The sequence below is a fragment of the Vitis riparia genome, chromosome 14 (assembly GCF_004353265.1).
Source record: "Vitis riparia cultivar Riparia Gloire de Montpellier isolate 1030 chromosome 14, EGFV_Vit.rip_1.0, whole genome shotgun sequence".
NCBI classification, from domain to species: domain Eukaryota; kingdom Viridiplantae; phylum Streptophyta; class Magnoliopsida; order Vitales; family Vitaceae; genus Vitis; species Vitis riparia.
The window spans coordinates 4,428,328-4,450,421 of record NC_048444.1 but is presented as its reverse complement, the minus strand read 5'-3'; the positions used below and the strand labels follow the sequence as shown (position 1 = coordinate 4,450,421).

The 22,094-nt window shown below is 36.8% G+C and overlaps 1 protein-coding gene and 1 pseudogene across 1 annotated transcript; one reads left to right on the top strand and one right to left on the bottom strand.

Annotated features, from left to right (window-relative positions):
- Nucleotides 1–277: 277 nt before the first annotated feature.
- LOC117930039 lies at nucleotides 278–11,418 on the bottom strand (annotated as a pseudogene).
- A 4,437-nt stretch (nucleotides 11,419–15,855) lies between these two features.
- On the top strand, nucleotides 15,856–19,455 carry LOC117931381 (receptor-like protein EIX2). Its single transcript, XM_034852354.1, has one exon. It carries the CDS (start codon nucleotides 15,934–15,936, stop codon nucleotides 18,979–18,981), a length of 3,048 nt encoding a protein of 1,015 aa, XP_034708245.1. The 5' UTR covers nucleotides 15,856–15,933; the 3' UTR covers nucleotides 18,982–19,455.
- Nucleotides 19,456–22,094: the final 2,639 nt, after the last annotated feature.

Here is a 22,094-nt window from a genome sequence, read left to right as displayed (position 1 = left end):
GAGATTTATTCCTATTCCTTCTCTTTTGACAAGTAAACAAGGCCTAGGACTCTGCCAGTATTGAAGCTTTAATTGTAAAATAGGCTTGGCTAATTATTCGTGCTGCTAACACAATATTTAAAAGCAATCAAGATCATAAGAAATAATTCCCAAACATAAATTTATTTGTGTAAATGGCAGGTTTACAATTGATGAGAAATGATATTTTCAACAGTATTTTTTCATCTTAAAGCATGTTCCCAGATTTTCTTCAACTATCACAGTTTTTTTCAAACACCTACACCTTTTTTGCTAGATGGGCAACATTCAGAGCCACAACCAGAAGGAGCCTATCTTTCATTTTCTCGACAAAACGAAAATAAGCATACTGCCATGACGTCTTGATTATCAAAGTGCCACAAACTCCCCAGAATCCTATGATGAATCCCAGTCCCATGCTAACAAAGAACCATGACAATTCAGAGTCATCTCCATCTTCATCATCATTGTCTTCTCCTTTCCCAATTAGAATTGTTCCATTGTTGTCATGGCACTTTATCGTTGGAGGAAATCCACAAAGTGCGAGGTTGCCCTGGTACGGATCAATCAAGGTTTGAAACTGGTTGTCTGTTGGGATTTTCTTGTTGAATTTTGAATTTTGCCTTTGTATCCGTTGGAATTTGAATTTTGAAGTTAAATATTGGAGTTGGAGTCTTGCACAAAATCTGTAACATCCAAATATTTTCTTATTTTTATTTGGTCAAGATTTCGTTTCTATTTTATAAGAAGTAGTTGTTCATTATCTAGTAGCTTGATTTTCTGCTATTCTAATGTCATTTCAGTTACAAGCTCATGTATAAATTCAGCATTCTTCATCAACAAAATGGGTGTTCCAACAGCCCAAAAATATATATTTTGCATAAGTGTTTAATCCTAGATCAACATTGTGGTATCAGAGCAGAAGTTATCTTAAGGGGTCAGTGAGTTGAGTGAGCCTGAATACCTTGAGAATGCCTAAACACCTAAAGACCCTGTAAGGTGAGTGAACCCAAAGCACCACGAGTGAACCCAAACACCTTCTAAAATCATCTAGTAATGGATGAGTCACGTCTCACAGCTGCACCATCAATTCTTGATGGAGACAATTATGAAACTTAGGGTGTTAAAATGACAATTCATCTACAAGCACTTGATGTTTGGGAAGCAATGGAAGAAAATTATGAAGTTCCTCCCCTGGGAACCAATCCAACTGTGGCTCAAATGAAGTTGCATAAAGAAAGAAAGTCAAGAAAGGCTAAAGCGAAGGCTTGCCTGTTTGCTATAGTTTCACCATCAATTCTCATCAAAATCATGAAAATTGATTCAGCTGCATAAATTTGGGAGTATCTCAAGGAGGAATACAAAGGAAATGAAAGAATCAAGAACATGCGGGTGATGAACTTGATTCGAGAATTTGAAATGAAGAAAATGAAGGAATTTGATGTTGTTAAAGACTATGCTGCACAACTTCTTTCAATAGCAGAAAAAAAAAAAATGCTGCTTGGAAAAGAATTTTCTATTGAGAAGATTCTTCAAAAGATATTGGTTACACTTCCCAAAAAATATGAAGCTACAATTTCCTCTTTGGAGAATTCAAAGGATTTGTCAACTATTAGCTTGATAGATTTATTACATTCCTTGGAGGCTGTGGAACAAAGAAGACTCATGAGACAAAGAGATACCGTAGAAAGAGCATTTCAAGCAAGAATGCAGAAAAATGCAGGCCATAAAAATGAAAAGAAGCACAAGAAGAAGAACAACAAGCCAAATAGCAACAACCAGAAAAATAGAGTTTTTTCATCTTATCCTCATTGCAAGAAGACAAATCATTCTCAACAAAAATGTTGGTGGAGACCAAATGTGAAATACAACAAGTGTGGTAAACAAGGACATGTGGAGAGAATTTGCAAAAATCAACAACAGGAAGAAACTAGTGCAACAGTTGACCAATGCCAAGAGAAGCAATTATTTGCAGCAACGTGTGTTGCTAATAAAAGCACCTCTGAAAGCTGGCTTGTGGATAGTGGTTGTACAAACCACATGACAAATGATCAAGATCTTTTTGCAAAACTTGATAGAACAACTATTTCCAAAGTCAGAATTGGAAATGGTGAGTATATTCCAGTGAAGGGCAAATGAACGATTCCTATTGAAAACCAAACAGGTTTGAAACTCATTTATGATGTTTTGTTTGTGTCTGACATTGACAAAAAATTACTCGGTGTTGGACAGCTCATTAAGAAAGGATTTAAAGTTTATTTTGAAGATAGGAATTGCATTATTAATGATGCAGAAGGCAAAAAGGTGTTTAACATAAAAATAAAGGGCACGAGTTTTAACTTGAATTTATTGGAAGATGAGCATGTTGCTGTTTTACAACAAGATAGCACAACAATGCTTTGGCACAGAAGGCTTGGGCACTTTCATCATGATGTTGTGCTCTACATGAAGGAAAATCAAATAGCTGAAGAACTTCCTGACTTACAAAAAAATCTTTCTATATGTGCTACTTGTCAATATGGGAAGCAAACTAAACTTCCCTTTCCAAAGAAAACATCCTGGAAAGCAACCCAAAAACTGCAACTGGTGCATACTGATGTTGGTGGACCTCAAAAGACGCCATCCTTGAAGGGAGTAAGTACTACATTGCACTTATTGATGACTTAACTAGATTTTGTTGGATTTATTTTCTGACCACTAAGTCTAAAGTAGCTTATGTATTTTAGAGATATAAGGCTATGGTTGAAAACCAAAGCAAATGCAAAATCAAGGTTATAAGGTCAGATAATGGTGCGAAGTACACATCAAATAAATTTAACAAATTCTGTGAAGATGCAGGCATTGTTCACCAGCTCACTGCACCATATGATCCATAACAAAATGGAGTCGTGGAGAGGAAAAATAGAACGATTTTGAAGATGACAAGATGCCTTCTGCATGAAAAAGATTTGCCTAAAATTTTTTGGCCTGAAACTGCAAGTACAATAGTATATTTGCTTAACAGATTGCCAACAAAAGCATTAAAGAATAAAACCCCTTTCGAAGCTTGGTTCAGTTATCAACCTAAAGTAATGAATTTGAAAACATTTGGTTGCTTATGTTTCTCTTTCGTTCCTAAGGTGAAAAGGGATAAGCTGGATAAACAATCAGAGATGGGAATTTTCATCAGATATAGTGACACTTCAAAGGCTTATAGAATTTACTTAGCAAAAACTAATAAAATAGTGGTGAGTAGAGATGTCAAGTTTTTGGAAACAAAGAAATGGAGTTGGGATGAAAAGATGCAGTAGTATAATGATGAAAAGGTTGATGAGCTTCCAATTAGAGGTACTTGAAAACTCTCTGATATTTATTGTAATGTTGTTGTCCTTGAATTGGCAGGGTTTGAAGAAGCAATTGAAGATGAAAAATGGCAGGCTGCAATGCAGAATGAGCTGAATATGATTGAGAAAAACAACACGTGGGAGTTGGTAGACAGACCTTCACACAAAAAACCTATCGGAGTTAAAGGGGTTTATAGAACCAAACTTAATCTTGATGGTTCTATAAACAAGTATAAGGCAAGGTTGGTTGTTAAAGGTTATGAACAAATGTTTGGTGTGGATTTTTCTGAGACTTTTGCACCGATAACTCGTTTGGACACAATTAGAATGTTGTTGGCAATTGCAACATAGAAAGGATGGAGGATTTATCAGCTGGATGTGAAGTCAGCCTTTCTAAATGGCTATCTAGAGGAGGAGATTTTGTTGAACAACCAGAAGGATTTTATGTCAAGGGAAAAGAAGATAAAGTCTACCTTCTAGAAAAGGCCTTGTATGGCTTGAAACAAGCCCTAAGAGCTTGGTATAGCAGAATTGATGCTTATCTGCTAACCTTAGGCTGTCAGAAGAGTTGGAGTGAATTTACTCTCTACATCAAGAAGATTAAAGAAGATAATCTAATTGTTTATTTGTATGTTGATGACTTGCTTGTAACAGGAAATAATGTGGGGCTGGTCAATGAGTTCAAGGTTGAAATGAAGCAAGTCTTTGAAATGACAGACCTTGGAGAGATGACTTATTTCTTGGGAATAGAAGTACATCAGCAACAACATGATATTTTCATCTGTTAGAAAAAATATGCAAAAGAAATATTGAAGAAATTCAGAATGGAAGAATGCAAGCCTACATCAACTCCTATGAACCAAAAAGAGAAGTTTTGTAAGGAAGATGGTGCTGAAAAGGTTGATGAAGGACTTTTTAGAAGCATGATCAGATGCCTAATGTACTTGACTTCAACAAGACCAGATATAATGTACATCATAAGTCTACTTTCGAGGTACATGCATTGTGCAAGTAAAAATCATTTTCAAGCAGCAAAACGTGTGCTGAGATATGTTAAAGGTACAATTGATTATGGTATTAAGTTCAGTCAAGTTAAAATTTTCATTCTTCATGGATATTCCGATAGCGATTGGACTGGATGTGTTGATGATATGCAAAGTACTTCAGGCTACTGTTTTAGTTTTGGTTCTGGTATATTTTCTTGGAGTTCAAAAAAACAAGAAGTTGTGGCTCAATCCACAGCTGAGGCGGAGTATGTTGCTGCTATTGCTGCTATAAATCAAGTTTTATGGCTTAGGAAGTTGCAAACAAATCTAGACATGAAGCAAGAATGAGTACTCAAGTGTTTCTTGACAACCAAACTGCTATATCTATTGCTAATGACCCAATTTTTCATGGCAAAACAAAACACTTCAAGATTAAATTACACTTTCTGAGATAGCTAGGTGTAGAAGGAAGGAGATGCACAACTAGTCTATTGCGACACGGAGAGTTAAAATGCTGATATATTCACTAAACCTCTTCCTAAAGCAAGGTTTGAGTTTCTACATGGAAGACTTGGAGTTTGCATCTATTAAGTCAAGGAGGAGTGTCAAATGTTGAATTTTGCCTTAGTATCCATTGGAATTTGAATTTTGAAGTTAAATATTGCAGATGGAGTCTTGCACAAAATCTGCAACATCCAAATATTTTCTTGTTTTTATTTGGTTAAGATTTGGTTTCTATTTTATAGGAAGTAGTTGTTCATTATCTAGTAACTTGATTTTCTGCTATTCTAATGTCATTTCAGTTACAAGCTCATGTATAAATTTAGCACTCTTCATCAATAAAATGGGTATTCTAGCAGCCTAAAAATATATATTTTGCATAAGTGTTTAATCTTAGATCAACATTTCCTTAACAAGTTATTGTGTGACAGATTCAGGTGAACCAAAAAGGTTATGGAAGCCATGCTCATTGGAATTGAACTAGAAAGTTTGTTTCTTGATAGGTCGAGAGTCTCCAACCATTGCAAGTTTCCAATCTTTTCTGGTATATTTCCCCCCAAATTATTGCTGGACAAATTCAAGGTTCCCAATTTCAGAAGGCGTGTTAGTTCTATTGGAATCTCTCCTGATAAGCTATTATTGGACAGATCCAAACTATTCACAAGGTAGAGAGTGTCATAGTATTCCGATGCTCTTCCTTTTGCAACAAGTTTCTAGCGTCCCTCAAACTGTTCTAGATCATCATCGGAAAGTTCAGATTTGAAGCCACTCAAGTTCCCAAAACAGGGAGGAATGAATCCTGACACATGGTTGTGTGAGAGGTCCAGTATGTGAAGTGCGGAAAGGGCACAGATTTCTGAAGGAATATTACTACTGAAGAAGTTGGACTGCAAGGCTAAGATAAACAGGGATGACATGCTTTCTCCTATCCAAGATGGAATGTTTCTAGAAAATTTGTTATCACCAAGATCAAGGCTTTCCAAGGCACTGTAGTTTTGTAGATAGGAAGGAAGTTCACCAGAGAGATTGTTGTTGGATAGCACCAAGAATCTGAGTGTCGTGAGGGAACCCAGTGATCTTGGTATTGTACTTGAAAGGCTGTTGTTTGACATATCTACAATATACAGGGAAGGCATCTTGTTCCAGAACTGAGGAATTTCTCCAGATAAATGATTATTGGAGATGACCAAGGTCATCAAAGCCTGTAGATTACCCATGGACAAGGGAGTGCTACCATTCAGAGAGTTCCAAGAGATATCTAAATCTGTCTGAATAGGCATTGCTTCACCAATGTTCTGAGGAGTCGGTCCAGAAAACAAATTATCCCTCAGATATAGTGTACTTACATTAGATGATCAGAGTAGGAGAGGACCATCAAAGAGGTTTGAACTCAAATCAACATTGGCTAGGTAGATGAACACTAATGAGTTTGGAACTCTGCCACTTAATTGATTATAAGCAATGTCAAGTTCATGGAGCAGCAAATCTAACTTCGATAACCAATCCGGTATAGTGCCTAAAATTCTCGCATTATTAAGCACTACGGTGGTAAACTCATTTTGAGTTTTGAGCTAGGTAGGAAATTTGGGACCCAATTTTCAAGATCTAAGGTTGATGTATGTGAGTTTGAAAGGAGGAGCCCAGTCAGAGGAGATGTTGAAAACCAAAGAAACATTTGGAGAACTTTTAGTAATCGACAACTACTCTAAGCTTGAGATGTAGGAAAATGAGCTTCTGTTATGACACCTTCCCATGAATTCTCATTGAGCTCTAGCACGACTAGTGATGAGAGTTGTCCAAGGCTGTCTGGGATGATCCCACTCATTTGATTCTGCGAGAGGTACAATTCCTGTAAAGAGGATAAGCTCCCAATTGATTCTGGAATTGAACCGTGAAATGAATTAGACCATAATTGAAGATATCTTAAATTCTTAAGATGCCCCAATGAATCTGGCAGGTTTCCATTCAGTTTATTGAATCCCAAATCCAGATTCTCTAAGGTGTTGTAAGAGCATGCAGATAAGCCATCGAGGAACTCAGTTATCTCACCAGAAAGTTTGTTAACAGAAAGAATCAATGTCCGCAAATAGCACAAATCTCCCAATGTTCTTAGTAACTTGCCTTCAATGTTCAAATTCTTGGACAAATCAAGTAGCTGGAGAGAAGTTAAGTTTTGGAATGCATCTGGAAGTCCACCTTGGAGGTTGTTGGAGTTGAGATCAAGGTACTGAAGGCTACTGAGATTAAATAACCAGTGAGGAATGGTGGAGTCAAACCCATTGTTTGAGAGATGAAGAACGGAAAGAGAGGTAAAATTGAGAAATGGAAGAGAAAGAGAAAGGTTGGAAAATTGACAGTTGGGCATGTGCAACTCCAAAAGAGACAGTAAAGTATTAACGGTCTGGAGCCAGTAGGCTGCAGCCTTTCTGAGATCAATACCTCCCAAGTTAAGGTACTTCAAAGAAGAAAGGCCTGACAGTCATTCCAGGCCATTCTTGTTTGGTTTGATAGAGTATGTGTTGAGATCAAGGTAGCGCAAGTTTGAGAGGTTTGCAATAGTTGGAGGTATGATACCACCAAAGGATGCTCTAGAGAGATTGAGATATCTCAACTTCCCAAGTGATCCAATGAATTTTGGAATTTCCATTCCTTCAAAATTATTCTTGTTGAGGTCTAGATAATTCAGATATTTCAAGTTGAGCAAAGAATGATTGATCTCACCGCCCAACTCGCTAGCTGTTCCATCGCCCTACAAATTGTTTGGGAATGGGTTGCCAAGTTTGAGCTTGATGACGCGTCCAGTCCTGTTATAGTAGCTAACTCCTCTCCATTTACAACAATCTTCTCTGACCCAAGATGACAGCTGACCTGAAGGATCTGTGAGGCCTTGTTTGAACTTGAGAAGTGCTTCCTTCTCAACTTCTAGGCAATCCATGTTTTGATTGGCATCACATGACCTGAGTTTAATTGTTCCTTGGGACAAAAACCCAGATAGTAGGAGTGAAAGAAATTGAGTAATGACATTGCACATGATTATGTTATGATCAAAGTGTAAGAGGGAGAGTTTCTCTTCTATCCAACAGAATGCTGAATTAGTCTACTTATAGAACAAATTAGGTGTCTGAGGGGAAGATTTAGTTGGTTGATGTGGTTAGGACTTTTGACAACCACATGGTGGCTGCTAGAAGTCAATATGGAAATGCTTTGCCCTTTTTGAGATGCTAGAATGTGAACATTTTTTTATAGGTTACGATGTGAACATTAGAAACTGTACGAGGAAGTGTGACACACAATACCTTTTTCCAAGAGGAAGAACTTTCTGATACCATTTTGCCGAACTTGAGAACTCCATTCCTATTTGACATTATCCTGACTGCTATAGCCTAAATTTGTTACTCAGTGGTAATGTTAACTTCTCTATACACATGATCTTGTCAAATGACAAACTACGACAGCCGACTCCCAGTGGGGGTTGTTAGTAGCCACAACAGTAAAATTGAATGGAGTAGGGAATTTTAGCTGTTGAAATTGTCCTTAATGAAAATGTCTCTATCTTCTTTGTTTTGTTGTGTGGCCTCTTTGACACTCTAAAGCCTGAACACGTGTGCTTTAATAGAATCTGTGACAATGTCATGTTCTAAGAGGAAGAAAGTTTTAGACTTTAGTCATCTGGAGCTGTCGACCTTGGTTTAGGAACATTTGCTGAAGTTTTGCTCCTATTTTAGTTTTGGGAAAGACACAGGTTTAATAATTCAAATAAAATTAAATATGTCGAGATAAAACATCCATTTCATATCGTCATTTGCTATTCTAAACGATTGACTTATTTTACTCTATATTCCCATTTAACACAATTCTTACAATTATAGCCAAAATTTGCTATAGAATCAAAGAGAAATATGTGCTTGTCTATCAGAATGTTTACTTATCATCTTGTTGAAAGAGTTATTAATTTCATAAATATTTTGCATGTCATTAGAATTATTTATTCAGGACCCTATATTTTCATTAGTAGGAACATTTTTAAATCACTTTCAATCTCCATTTGCTTGATATCGCCTTCTCTTGGCGGTCTTTGACCATTTCTCAAATTGATACTCTTTGTGGATGCATTACCCATTTTTCTTGAACTAGCTATGCCCGCAAAATCAAAACTAGTATAACTCAATAAAATAAAATAAAATAAAATTGTATAAAGCGTATAATGACATTGAAACACATGTTGCATTTGGATGGTACATGGAAAAATCAAATGGATATTTTCAAATTGATCCATGGACATGAATTCACAAAGCCATGTACAAAATGAAGAATAGACAAATGCACTAGTATTATTCATAAAAAAATAGTAGAGATAAACATGTATAATAACAAGAATTAGTGTGTAGTTGTTTTGACTACACCATTCTTGGAGATTGTCTTGCGTTAATGTACCATAGATAGAGCAAAAAAGCATAGGAATCCATAAGAGAAGAGAATAACAAGTTGGAACAAGTGTTTGGGGTGGCTGAGACATAAAAGGCAAAGAAGGTAATTTGAGAGGAATTGGAGAGGAAATATGGCGACCCAAATGAGGGAAATGCAAATATTGAAAATGAGGTTGGGGTTTTAGTAGTAAAGATAAAGATTAGAGAAGTGGTCGGGGGCAACAACAATTGGAGACTTGAAGTATTACTAGAGTGTGAAGCCCACGAGGGGATAAACGTGCTGCCAAATTGTTCGAGTGATGATGAACTTAGTGAGTGGTGGTGTTCCAACGGAGAAGAGGTGGAAGAGGTGAACCTACCATATGTCACATGTGTTGAAATATTTACTAATAAAAATCCTAGACTATGTTACTAATGTGATATGAGTTCAATCATTATTTTTAGCTTAGATTTATGTTAGTGCTAAGTTTGAGAATTAATGCACCATTTTTTTTAATACAAAGGTAGACAGGGAAGAAAATGTGATAATTTATTAATAATGAGGATGAAAATATAAAAAGAAATAACTTAATAATAATATTGTGGACCCCGCATTTCGACTCATGCGTTTCCCACTCGATGGCGAGCTTGATTTTTATTTTATTTGAAAAATGATTTTTATTGATTAAGAAAATGATTTGGAGTCGCTACTTATTTTTGTTTTATTTTTAAAGGGTAAACAAAATAAAAAAGATAACCCTAAGTGCATGTGACTCCTTATTTTGGAAAAGGTGGTATATGAAAAATCGGATTGGGTTCGGAGGTCAGGTTACTTATCGGGAAGGTACGGTAAAAACCGTAGCATCCCTCTAAGTCTCTAAAGTCGGTCTCTACTAATAAAATGAACCTGACGTGGCAGTCAATAAGAAAATCAATGAATACCGACATGATCACATACTGAAAGTCAAAGCATATATGGATGATGGTCAGAGTGAGAAATGATGTGTACCTGATCAGTAAACGGCAACGTGCTATCATAAAATGGTGTTAGTGCATAGTAATGAATACAAAATATGTCACTCATATCACCAAACAAGAGGAATAATCACCAACAATGCGCATGACATTTCATTCAAATTCATTTTTATTTTAAAGAAAATTTATTTGATGTTGGGACCCACCAAAGCTCATTTTATATTGCATGAATCAATTTCAATAAATCCATTATTTGGAATTACGAAATTTAATCCTTGATTATTTTAAAACACTTTTAAAAAAAAAAAAAAACAAAGAAAATTTTGAAAGTGGCTTGCCGGAAAGAAAATGGCAGCAAATTTTATTAAAAATGGGGTTTTGGTACCTAAAACTCTAAGGACATTTGAGGGTTTGAAGAATTAAGATTATCGGAAAAACTAAAGCTTATAAAACTATTTACAAGATGGGATTGAGGAAATATTTGTAAAAAAACAAATGGAAATAGAATGCCACGTGGCTGCCCATGCAAACCATGCAGCAGGGGTCCAGAATAGGTGGCAATGGACTCCTGAGTCATCTTATTTAGCATGCAGCCTGCTGTTGTGGTCTACGTCCACATTCATAATACCCAAACTTGGAGCGCTGACCTTGTTCTTCATTGGAGATATCAAATAACGAGTTACATGGTGGTGAGGCACGTACACTGCTGCAAAACGGGTGATTTTGCTCCTATGACGCATGTTTTCTCCTCTTGAGTTGTTCATCTGGGAATATACAATAATTTTCCAGCGCAAACAATTCAGAAATTGGATTTCTTCCACTCAATTTATCTGTTACCACTTCTGAAACATTCAGCCTGAACTAGGTTTGTTCATGTTTTTGGTATATTTCCCTTACAATCTGGTCAACATGGAATTTGCTAAAACTGCTTGGTTGAGCTTCATTAAATGGAATTAGTGGGCCCAGTGCACTGCCTCTCAATGCTTTATATGACCATGGACTCCTGCCTGAACTCTCCTTCTTACTAGAACCATCTTCCTGGGACTGCTGCGGCTTCTTTGCACTCAAAACCTTATCGATTTCATCCCAGTCATTTACTTTTCCATTTTCTGGGGGAGGGGCAGTCATTTCTCTATTAATGTTGTGTTCCACTCCTGCTACAGCAACTTGAGTGATATTGAGCTCCCCACCTTGAGGAGAAGTAGACATTCCACTGTTTTTATTGTTGGGTTTCACACCAGACACAACATCTTGAGTGTCCACAGGAGCTTCAACTCTAGCAGTGACTGCTTTTTCCAGATATGAGTTGTCAGATTTGATAATTCGAATGTCAATGAGCGATGAAAAAATCTATCTCTACAGATCCATCTTCCCTGTAAAGGGATGTATCTGGATCTGGTTCTAGCGCAGATGCATCATCATCGATCCTTGTCTCAGCAACAATAGGGTATTCTGGAACAGATATCAGTATAAGTTTGTTGGATTCAGGATCATATGATGATATTTTCCCAACTCGGAAGGTGGATAGCTCAGGGGTCCAGGTTGATGATAACTCAATCAAACGATATGCAATCATATCACCTTCCTTAGGTGAGCTAGCGAGGGAAGGAAGCTTGTCAAAGTCCATGGGATCCTTTGGAGGGGTGTGGAATGATGGGTTTGATATGAGTATAGAGAGATGGTCAGTGGGTATGAAGGACGCGGGTATGTAGTGGTGATAGGGTGGAAATGGATGAGGTGGTGCATGGTTCATGAGGTGTTTCGCCGCCGGCGGCTTGAGGACAGCTTTGTTTGTTTTATTTCTTTCTCAATTCAACCCACTTTAAAGCATCAAGAGTAATGGAGCACTTGTCTTCTCGATAGGAATACATGGACTCTCCTTCGAACTTTGTCAACAACAACTTCAAGGTTGGGGTGCTGATGGGGGTGATGGAGATTGAGGTTGAGAGTGGCTCTGATAAGAGGGGAGAGAGAGCAGAGAAGGCATAATGGCAGAATGCAGGTATTAGGAAGCATCCTTGGCACAACGACAATGGCGATAGGTATATGATTACTGTTGAAATACATTCTTGGAAATTCCTTGCTCCCTCGGGCAGAAGTGAGAAAACAGATACTCACCCAGGACAAGTACCAGAAACAGGGGAAGATCTAAAACAGAGCACCAAGAGTAAAAACGAAAAGGAACTCAATCAAGCCACGTTCCATCATTTTATCAACGGACCTTGATGAGGGTGAGTGAAGTAGAAGGCATCCCATGGAAAATGAAGGCAAAACAGAACTCCCACATGATGTACAGGAAAATTAAACCAGAGTTGTGCTGCTCTCGAATCATCTCAAAGAAAATGAAATATCGAGAAAGAGACGATTTACCAACGAAGAAGAACAAAAGATTAATGGCAGTCATACCTTTACCTTCTTCTCCCTCAAGCTGCCTGCAACTCTCAGCTAGAAGATTTCTCCTCCAAAGTCTCTCTGAAAAAATCTCTCCTCCTTCTCACCCGTCTCCGGAATCTCTTGCCTTTTTTCTTTGTAACCAACCTCCCACTCTGCCCAAGCAAAGGATCCCCTCAAAATATCTCCAGGCAGCACCCCAAAAAGCACCACCTCCTGCCAAAGGTTCTCCTGCACCAATCAGCACCTACCTCCTCTACCAGAAAAAATACGCGCCTCACTACTGCCAGAATATCCCCATGCAACGTGTCAATCCCTGATTTCTTACCTCTAAGATCACTCTTCTCATGCCACCCTCTCATACCAGCTGCCAAAAGCTCCTCAAAAGTGGTGAAAATAAGCCCTCAAAATATCCTATAAACTTATAGAACAAAACGAGGGTCTACAAATATCAATACACATAGAGTAAAGCCTCTATAAAGTAATACGCTTAGAATCAAGAGAAATTATTAACTTAGTGGGACTATTAATTTATCAATAAATAAATAATTTATTAATTTATCTTTAGATAAAGTATTATATTTTAGTTGTATAGTATTTGTATATATATGACTGATAAATAAAAAAATAATAGATATAATAAAAAGTTAATATACAAAAGTCTAAAATACTTTTAAAAAGAAGAGATGATTATTAAATATATGAAATTAAAAAAAAACTCATAAAAAAAAGAGACATAGTGTTAAAATTTAACGTCTTAAAAGATAAAATAAGTTTCAAATATATAATTATGAGATATAGTGGAATTGATAAAAATAGGAGTTGTAAAAAGTTATTTAACATTGTATTATGAAATTTGTTTGTTATTTTTAAATGTACTTTATTGATTATTAATTTATATTTTCTTAGATATTTAGGTTATGTTTGGTTCCGGAAAATACTAAGGAAAGAAAAAAAATGTAAAGGAAAATGATTTTTTCATGTTTGGTTGTCTTATGAAAAATATAAAAGAAAATAAAATATAATTAAAACTAATTAAAAACTTATATATTTTTAAATTATTTAATCTTTATATTGATGAATTAAAACAAATAAAATGAGCTTAAAGTAACAAAAAAAAAATAATTTATCGACTTTTAATCTATTTTTTATTTTCTTTCACTTTTTTTTCCCTTGCATTTTCCCTCAAATTTTCTAGGAACCAAACATAACATTTTAAGGATTTCTAAAAAGATTTATTACTTTATACATTTAGTGAGGTTATTAATTTAGTATATGATTTGAAACTAAAAGATCTTATCATTTAAACAAGGTTATTAATTTATCAACTATTTGTTTATTGAGATATTACCATATATAATTTAATTTTTTTTTTTACATTTTAAAAACATATATAATTGAGGGTTTTTTTTTTAAATAAATAATAAAAGTCCGTTTGACCATATAATTTAAAATAATGTTCTATTTTTAAAAACAAAAAAAAATATTTTTATTCATTTTTAATAAGATAAAGCAATTATACTCTTATGAGGATTTTAATATCCATATTTTATTAAAATTATTTAATTTTTAATTAAAAACAATTTTTATTTGAATTAAGTTCATTTTATATTATATAAGTTTATTTTACAATTTTTTTCTTTTTATAGAATCAAAATAAAAAATTAATTTGATTTTAGTCACAAAATCCAACGGAGGAGGTGCTGAGATCAAGGTAGCACAAGTTTGAAAGGTTTGCAATATTTGGAGGGATCATACCTCAAAAGCATACTCCAGAGAGATTGAGCTGATTCAATGAATTTTGGAATTCCCACTCCTTCGAAATTATTCATGCAGAGATCTAGATGATTCAGACATTTCAAATAGGGGAATTGTGATAGGCTTTTTGGCATTGTGGGGATTGAGGATAAGATGGACCGGAACCATTTCCAAGAGCGTACAGTTGAAATTCCTGTGGCTGTCCTGACTGGAAAGTTTGTGCGCTCTTCCACATCCTAAGGCATACACGTGACAAGTTTAGTCATGTAGGGATTGTGTCATCAAATTTTCTCCTCTTCCACAAGACAAAATGAACCAACTAGAGAAGCCTACTAGAACGTGGACCCAAAAAGAGGTCATGTCTTGTATTAAAAGTAAATTAGCTAGACTTGTTGGGTAAAGCTTCTAGCGTACCAAACACCGGTAGACCCATTCATTGACCTCAAGTCTTCCATCCACACTTATTAAGAACCTGAATTTCTACGCATAGCCTCGGATCGCCAACGGTTTAGGCCTAAGATGGGTAGCTTCTGTCAGCCTATGTCCAAGTTGGTTTTCAGAGTCCGAGTCCTCATTTGGGTGCTGAAAAGAGATGCTCTTGTGGACATCATTTCAAGCTCGGTTAGAAGAGAGGGGTTGCTTGATGAAGTGTAATCTTAAAATCTATATGTTATTTTGAAAAGTAATTATCTAATTTAATTGGTGGTTTGTTGATAATACAAAATTTTATCACATTTTTTTAGGCATATGTCAATATTAATATTCTAAGTGATGAGTAAATGTCAAATAATCAGAATATTTTTTCTCATTTTCCGTTTCCAAGTTCTCTTCTTGGTGAGGATCTTTGAAAAAGGATATTTAAAAAAATTAGTTTAAAATCTATGGCAACTTGTGAAGGATCGAGTTGGCACAAGGCTTAAGTCTCCTTTGTCCACTGCAAAGAGTAGCTGGCTTTCCCTAACCCTTTTCCAATACAATATCATAGGTATGCTTCCATGAAACTGCGTCCAGGACCTCTTTAACTTCTCTTCAAAATTGGAGGCTCTTCACGTGAAGTTGGTTATATCATATATGGAAAGTTGAAAATTACGTCCCACTTGCAAAAGAAAAATGGCAAAAAGAACGCTCAAGTCTAAAGGGGATTTCTGAGAATTTTGGTAGCAGCCCATACTGAATTATGAGAGGTACTACTTGTCAGTTGTCGCTACTTCATCATTATATAATAATATGCCCACTTGGGCTTTGTGTTGGAATAGTGGATTAAAATCTCAGTAGTGACTGGGCAATTGATTTTTACCATTTTTCTATTGAAGTCCATTTCCTGAAGAACTTTCAGTGATTTGCTAAAAAAAAGGGATAAAAGACTTCAAGAAAAAGCAGGCTTAGCTTTGAATAAATAAATAAATAAAAAACACCAGATAAGTTTGATAGTGGAGTTTCTAACTTGTAAGAAGCACTTTCTTTGTCATTGCTATCCTAAACCTCCATACATGATCTCAATTGGCTTATAAAAAGCATTTGTATCAGTATTTTGTGCATTCCATACATACAACTTCTGGCTGCAGTTCTACTTTCATGGCTAATATCAATGCCTCCATTCATTTCCTTCTGCTTATTTTCCTCTCCTCCACTTTTCTCTATCTTGAAACTGTTAAACTTGGTTCCTGCAATGGCGTTCTCAATGTCAGCTGCACTGAAATTGAGAGAAAAGCCCTTGTTGACTTCAAACAAGATCTTACTGATCCTTCCGGCAGGCTCTCTTCTTGGGTTGGCCTGGATTGCTGTAGATGGAGTGGTGTGGTGTGCAGCCAGAGGGTACCTCGAGTCATCAAGCTCAAACTCCGCAATCAGTATGCTAGAAGTCCGGACGCCAACGATGAAGATACCGGTGCTTTTGAGGATGACTATGGAGCAGCTCATGCATTTGGCGGCGAGATAAGTCATTCTTTACTTGATTTGAAAGATTTGAGGTACTTGGACTTGAGCATGAACAATTTTGAAGGACTCCAAATCCCCAAGTTCATTGGATCATTCAAGAGGTTGAGATATCTCAATCTCTCAGGTGCATCCTTCGGTGGAACCATCCCACCCCACCTAGGGAACCTTTCTAGCCTGCTCTATCTTGATCTCAACTCATATTCTCTTGAATCAGTTGAGGATGACCTGCACTGGCTATCAGGTCTTTCTTCTCTGAGACACCTTAATTTGGGAAATATAGATCTTAGCAAGGCTGCAGCTTATTGGCATCGAGCTGTTAACTCCCTTTCTTCACTCTTGGAACTACGCTTACCTAGATGTGGGCTTTCTTCCCTTCCTGATCTCCCTCTTCCATTTTTTAATGTCACATCCCTTTTGGTGCTTGATCTTTCGAACAATGACTTCAACTCGTCGATACCTCACTGGTTGTTCAACTTTAGTAGTCTTGCATACCTTGATCTCAACTCCAACAATCTTCAAGGCAGTGTTCCTGAAGGATTTGGTTACTTGATTTCCCTTAAATACATTGATTTTTCTTCTAATTTATTTATTGGAGGTCACTTACCAAGAGACTTAGGAAAGCTTTGCAACTTGCGAACTCTCAAACTATCTTTCAACAGCATTAGTGGAGAGATAACTGAATTCATGGATGGGTTGTCCGAGTGTGTAAACAGTAGTAGCTTAGAGTCTCTGGATTTGGGGTACAATTATAAACTGGGTGGGTTTCTTCCTAATTCTTTGGGACACCTAAAGAACTTGAAGTCTCTTCATCTGTGGAGCAACTCATTTGTGGGGTCAATTCCAAACTCCATTGGAAATTTGTCGTCCTTGCAAGGATTCTACATCTCTGAAAATCAAATGAATGGAATAATCCCAGAGAGTGTTGGCCAACTCTCAGCATTGGTTGCATTGGATCTCTCAGAGAATCCATGGGTTGGTGTTGTGACTGAGTCTCATTTCTCCAATCTCACAAGCTTAACTGAGTTGGCAATCAAGAAGTCATCTCCAAATATCACCTTGGTCTTCAATGTGAATGTTAAATGGATTCCTCCTTTTAAACTCAATTACCTGGAACTCCAAGCATGCCAACTAGGTCCCAAATTTCCTGCATGGCTGAGAACCCAAAACCAGCTGAAGACAATAGTGCTCAACAATGCTAGGATTTCAGACACGATACCTGATTGGTTTTGGAAGTTAGACTTGCAGCTCGAGCTACTGGATGTTGCCAATAATCAATTGAGTGGGAGGGTCCCAAATTCATTGAAATTTCCCAAAAATGCTGTTGTGGATTTGAGCTCCAACCGCTTTCACGGTCCTTTCCCACACTTTTCTTCTAACCTGAGTTCATTGTATTTGACAGACAATTTATTTTCTGGACCAATACCTCGGGATGTTGGCAAAACCATGCCGTGGTTGACAAATTTTGATGTCTCTTGGAACTCTCTAAATGGTGCCATTCCCTTGTCTCTAGGTAAGATTACGGGTTTGACAAGTCTGGTTCTCTCAAATAATCATTTATCTGGTGAAATTCCTTTGATTTGGAATGATAAACCAGATTTGTACATTGTTGATATGGCAAATAACAGCCTATCTGGTGAGATCCCTAGCTCAATGGGCACCCTGAATTCACTTATGTTCTTGATACTGAGTGGCAACAAACTTTCAGGGGAAATTCCTTCTTCACTGCAGAATTGCAAGGACATGGATAGTTTTGACCTTGGCGATAATAGATTATCAGGAAACCTTCCGTCATGGATAGGAGAGATGCAATCGTTGTTGATTCTACGCCTGCGATCAAACTTGTTTGATGGAAACATTCCCTCCCAAGTGTGCAGTCTTTCCCATCTTCATATATTGGACCTCGCGCATAATAATCTGTCAGGATCCGTTCCTTCTTGTCTGGGAAATTTGAGTGGCATGGCTACTGAAATCAGCAATGAGCGATACGAGGGGCAATTGTCAGTTGTGATGAAAGGAAGAGAACTCATATATCAGAATACTCTGTATCTCGTGAATAGCATTGATCTTTCAGACAATAATATATCGGGGAAGTTGCCTGAACTAAGAAATCTTTCCAGACTTGGCACCTTGAACTTGTCGAGAAACCATTTGACAGGAAATATACCAGAGGACGTTGGGAGCTTAAGTCAATTAGAAACTCTGGACCTCTCAAGAAACCAGCTCTCTGGCCTGATTCCACCAAGCATGGTTTCTATGACTTCCTTGAATCACTTGAACCTATCTTACAACAGACTATCTGGTAAAATTCCAACAAGCAACCAGTTCCAAACCTTCAATGACCCGTCCATATACAGGAATAACCTTGCACTCTGTGGGGAGCCTCTGGCAATGAAGTGCCCAGGCGATGATGAGGCTACTACTGATTCTTCAGGTGTGGATAATGAAGATCATGACGATGAACATGAAGATGCGTTTGAAATGAAGTGGTTCTACATGAGCATGGGGCCTGGATTTGTAGTGGGATTTTGGGGAGTTTTTGGCCCTTTGATAATAAATAGGTCTTGGAGGCGATCCTACTTCCGGTTCCTGGATGAGATGAAAGATAGAGTGATGGTGGTTATCACAGTGAATGTTGCACGTCTGCAAAAGAAATGCAAATGGGAAAGAAGACAACATCGAACTTGAACAGATATCCATCAACAAGCTTTCTAGCTAAAATAACAGTCTCTATGTGTCAGTGATTTGCTTCATGTGCTTCCAACCTTGATAGACTGGTATATCTGCTTGCATCTGTGGTATTCTTCTTCTTTTTCTTCTTCTTCTACAGGTTTTTCTTCCGTTTGATTTAGTGAAGTAGCAGAACCTTAGCCCCCTGCTAGGCAATCTGATAACTTTGCTGAACAGTGGGAGAAGTGGATTACTACCTTGCATCAATATACAATCTTATATGCTTCGTAAATTTTTGTGGCTAAACTGTAATATATGCTATCAACTATGTATGATACCCAGAGAGCTAATAACTATTACTGCTAAATCATACTTAACCCTGATGATATCATACTTATGTGATGGACTGTGTATGTATTTTTCTGGTGGTGAGCTGCCATTCTGATTTGTCGGACAAGATTCAGAGGTTCTGTAAAGTCTGAAGTTTCACCAGGCTCATGTAAAACTCTCTTTTTTTTTTTTTTTTTTTTGCATTAAATAAATGGACGGACAAATATTTGGAAAATCTTTTAAAATAAAAAAAGGAGATAAATTCATGGTTAAAATCACATTTCAAATTAGATGATTTATATAAAAATTTTCTTTTCAATTGTCATCCATTATGTTTTAGACCATGTTTAGTTATTGAGATATTTGAATAAAAATGTAAGAGAAAGAAAATAGTGGAAAAGAAACAATAAAAGAGAAAGAAAAAGTAAAAGAAATTACAATACAAATTTAAAGTAAATAAATTATTTTTATGTATTACTTTTAACTCATTTCACTTATATCAACCATTTTATACAAAAAGTAAATAATTTAAAAATATATAAATTTCTAATTAATTGTAATTGTATTTGATTTTATTTATTTATTTCTATAGTAAAAATAATGAAATAATTTTTTTAAATATTTTTTATTTCAAATATAACTCAAGGAAAATGGTTTTTTTCCCTTAGTACTTTTTGAGTAATAGTAAGATATAGTAGCTTACCAATGAGTCGCCTATAGCTGGTAGGATCTTCAATCAAGTCACCATCATCTTGAGATAGTTTCAAATTAGGATCCATGGGAATGGTGGTAGGTTTGCAACCCAAATGTCCAATGTCTGAGAGCAATTCCAACGCATACTTGTGTTGACAAATAGAGATACCAACAGTAGATCAAGCCACTTCCAAGCCTAGAAAATATCTGAGTGGCCCCAAGTCCTTCATCTTAAACTTGCAGTTGAGGGCATGCTTTAAAGTATCCACAGCAAGTTGATCATTACTAGCAATAATGATGCCATCAATGTAGATCAAAAGAGCTAAGAAAGAAGTATCTTGATGTTTTGTGAACAAGGTGTGATCACTGGTTGATTGAACAAAACCTTCTGATAAGAGAGCATTAGAGAACTTGTGAAACCATTGATGGGAGGCCTGTTTCAAGCCATAGATAGACTTATGCAGCCTGCACACAGCATTAGGAGGCAAATGTTCCCCCTCATGGAAAGTGTATCTAAGGGGAAGACTCATGTAAACTTCCTCCATAAGGTCACCATGAAGGAATGCATTAGTGACATCAAGTTGAGTGAGAGACCAGCCATGAATTGTAGCTAAAGAAAGCAACATTTTAACAGTAACTATCTTGGCAACAAGAGAGAAGGTATCAAGATAATCAATACCTTCTTGTTGTGTAAATCCCTTAGCCACAAGGCATGCTTTGTACCTATCCACAGTGCCATCAGCTCGAAACTTGACTTTGTACACCCATTTACAACCAACTGCTTGTTTGCCAATGGGAAGAGAGCAATGGACCAAGTGTCTTTACTTTCCAATGCCTATAATTCAATATTCATAGCATTGCGCCACACTTGAGACTCAATGGCCTAAGAGAATGATGTTGGTTCAGTTTGAGAACTAATGGCAAGAACAAATTCACGGTCTGGCCTGTAAAGCTTGTGGTAACTCAAGCAAGAGGAAATAGGATATAGAGAAGGCTTAGAAGAAACGTGTTTAGTGAGGTAACAATGATAATCAGACAAGTAAGTTGGTTTTGTGGTGACACGACGTGGATGTAAGGCTGTTTGAATTGGGGCTAGTGAGGAAATGCACTTTGGACTATGGGAAGAAGACATGTGGGTTTGACTGCAAGAAGGCTCGGAGATGGACTGAATTGGCTTAGGAAGGACACGCTCATTAAACAAATCAACAACATCGCTCCTCACAGCAGAATGAGCAAACGAAAAGAGTGATTCATGAAAAATGGCATTCCGAGAAATGTAGATCTTATTGCTTTCTAAGTCAAGTAACTTGTAACCCTTATAACCAAAAGGATAGCCAAGAAAAACAGAAGCTCGAGCACAAGGGGCAAACTTTGTTCGTTGGTTAGAAAGCGTGGAAGCATAACATAGACACCCAAAAATGCGAAGATGGTTGTAGGTGGGTTTGTTGTTATTCAACAGCTCAAATGGGGTTTTATTGGATAGTAATGGAGAGGGTGTACGATTGATTAAATAAATAGCTGTCAAAACACAATCACCCCAATAACAAAGAGGAACACAAGATTGAAACAATAAGGCTCGTGCCACATTAAGTATGTGTTGATGTTTACGCTCTAAAATTGAGTTTTGTTCAGGTGTAGCAACACAAGAATGATAAGGAATAACACACTTGGTACGAAAAAAATCATGGAAAGCTAATTCAGGGGCATTATCGGAATGGACAGATTTAATTGTAGTGTTATATTGAGTAGTAGTCAAATTGAAAAATTCAGGAAAGACAGTGAGAACGTTAGCTTTAGCACAAAGAAGATATACCTAAGTAGCACGTGTGCAGTCATTAACAATGGTGAGGTAATATCTGTGTCCACCCATTGTACTTACATTAAATGGTCCTGTGGACCCGCATTTTTCACGTGCGTCCCCACTCGATCGGTGAGACTCGCTTTTTATTTGTGAAAAATTAATTTTAGAAAAGTTGGAGTCGCCACCTATTTTATTTTTATTTTAAAGGGAAAAAAAACAAGAAAGAAAAACCCTAAAAAGTGACTCCATAGTTTTGGAAAAAGCATGTCTTTGGGAAACCTGAGTCTAGGTCCGGGGATTAGGTTAC

Coding starts and splice junctions, on each gene's coding strand:
- LOC117931381 (XM_034852354.1), top strand. CDS start 15,934: ATGGCTAATATCAATGCCTCCATTCATTTCCTTCTGCTTATTTTCCTC.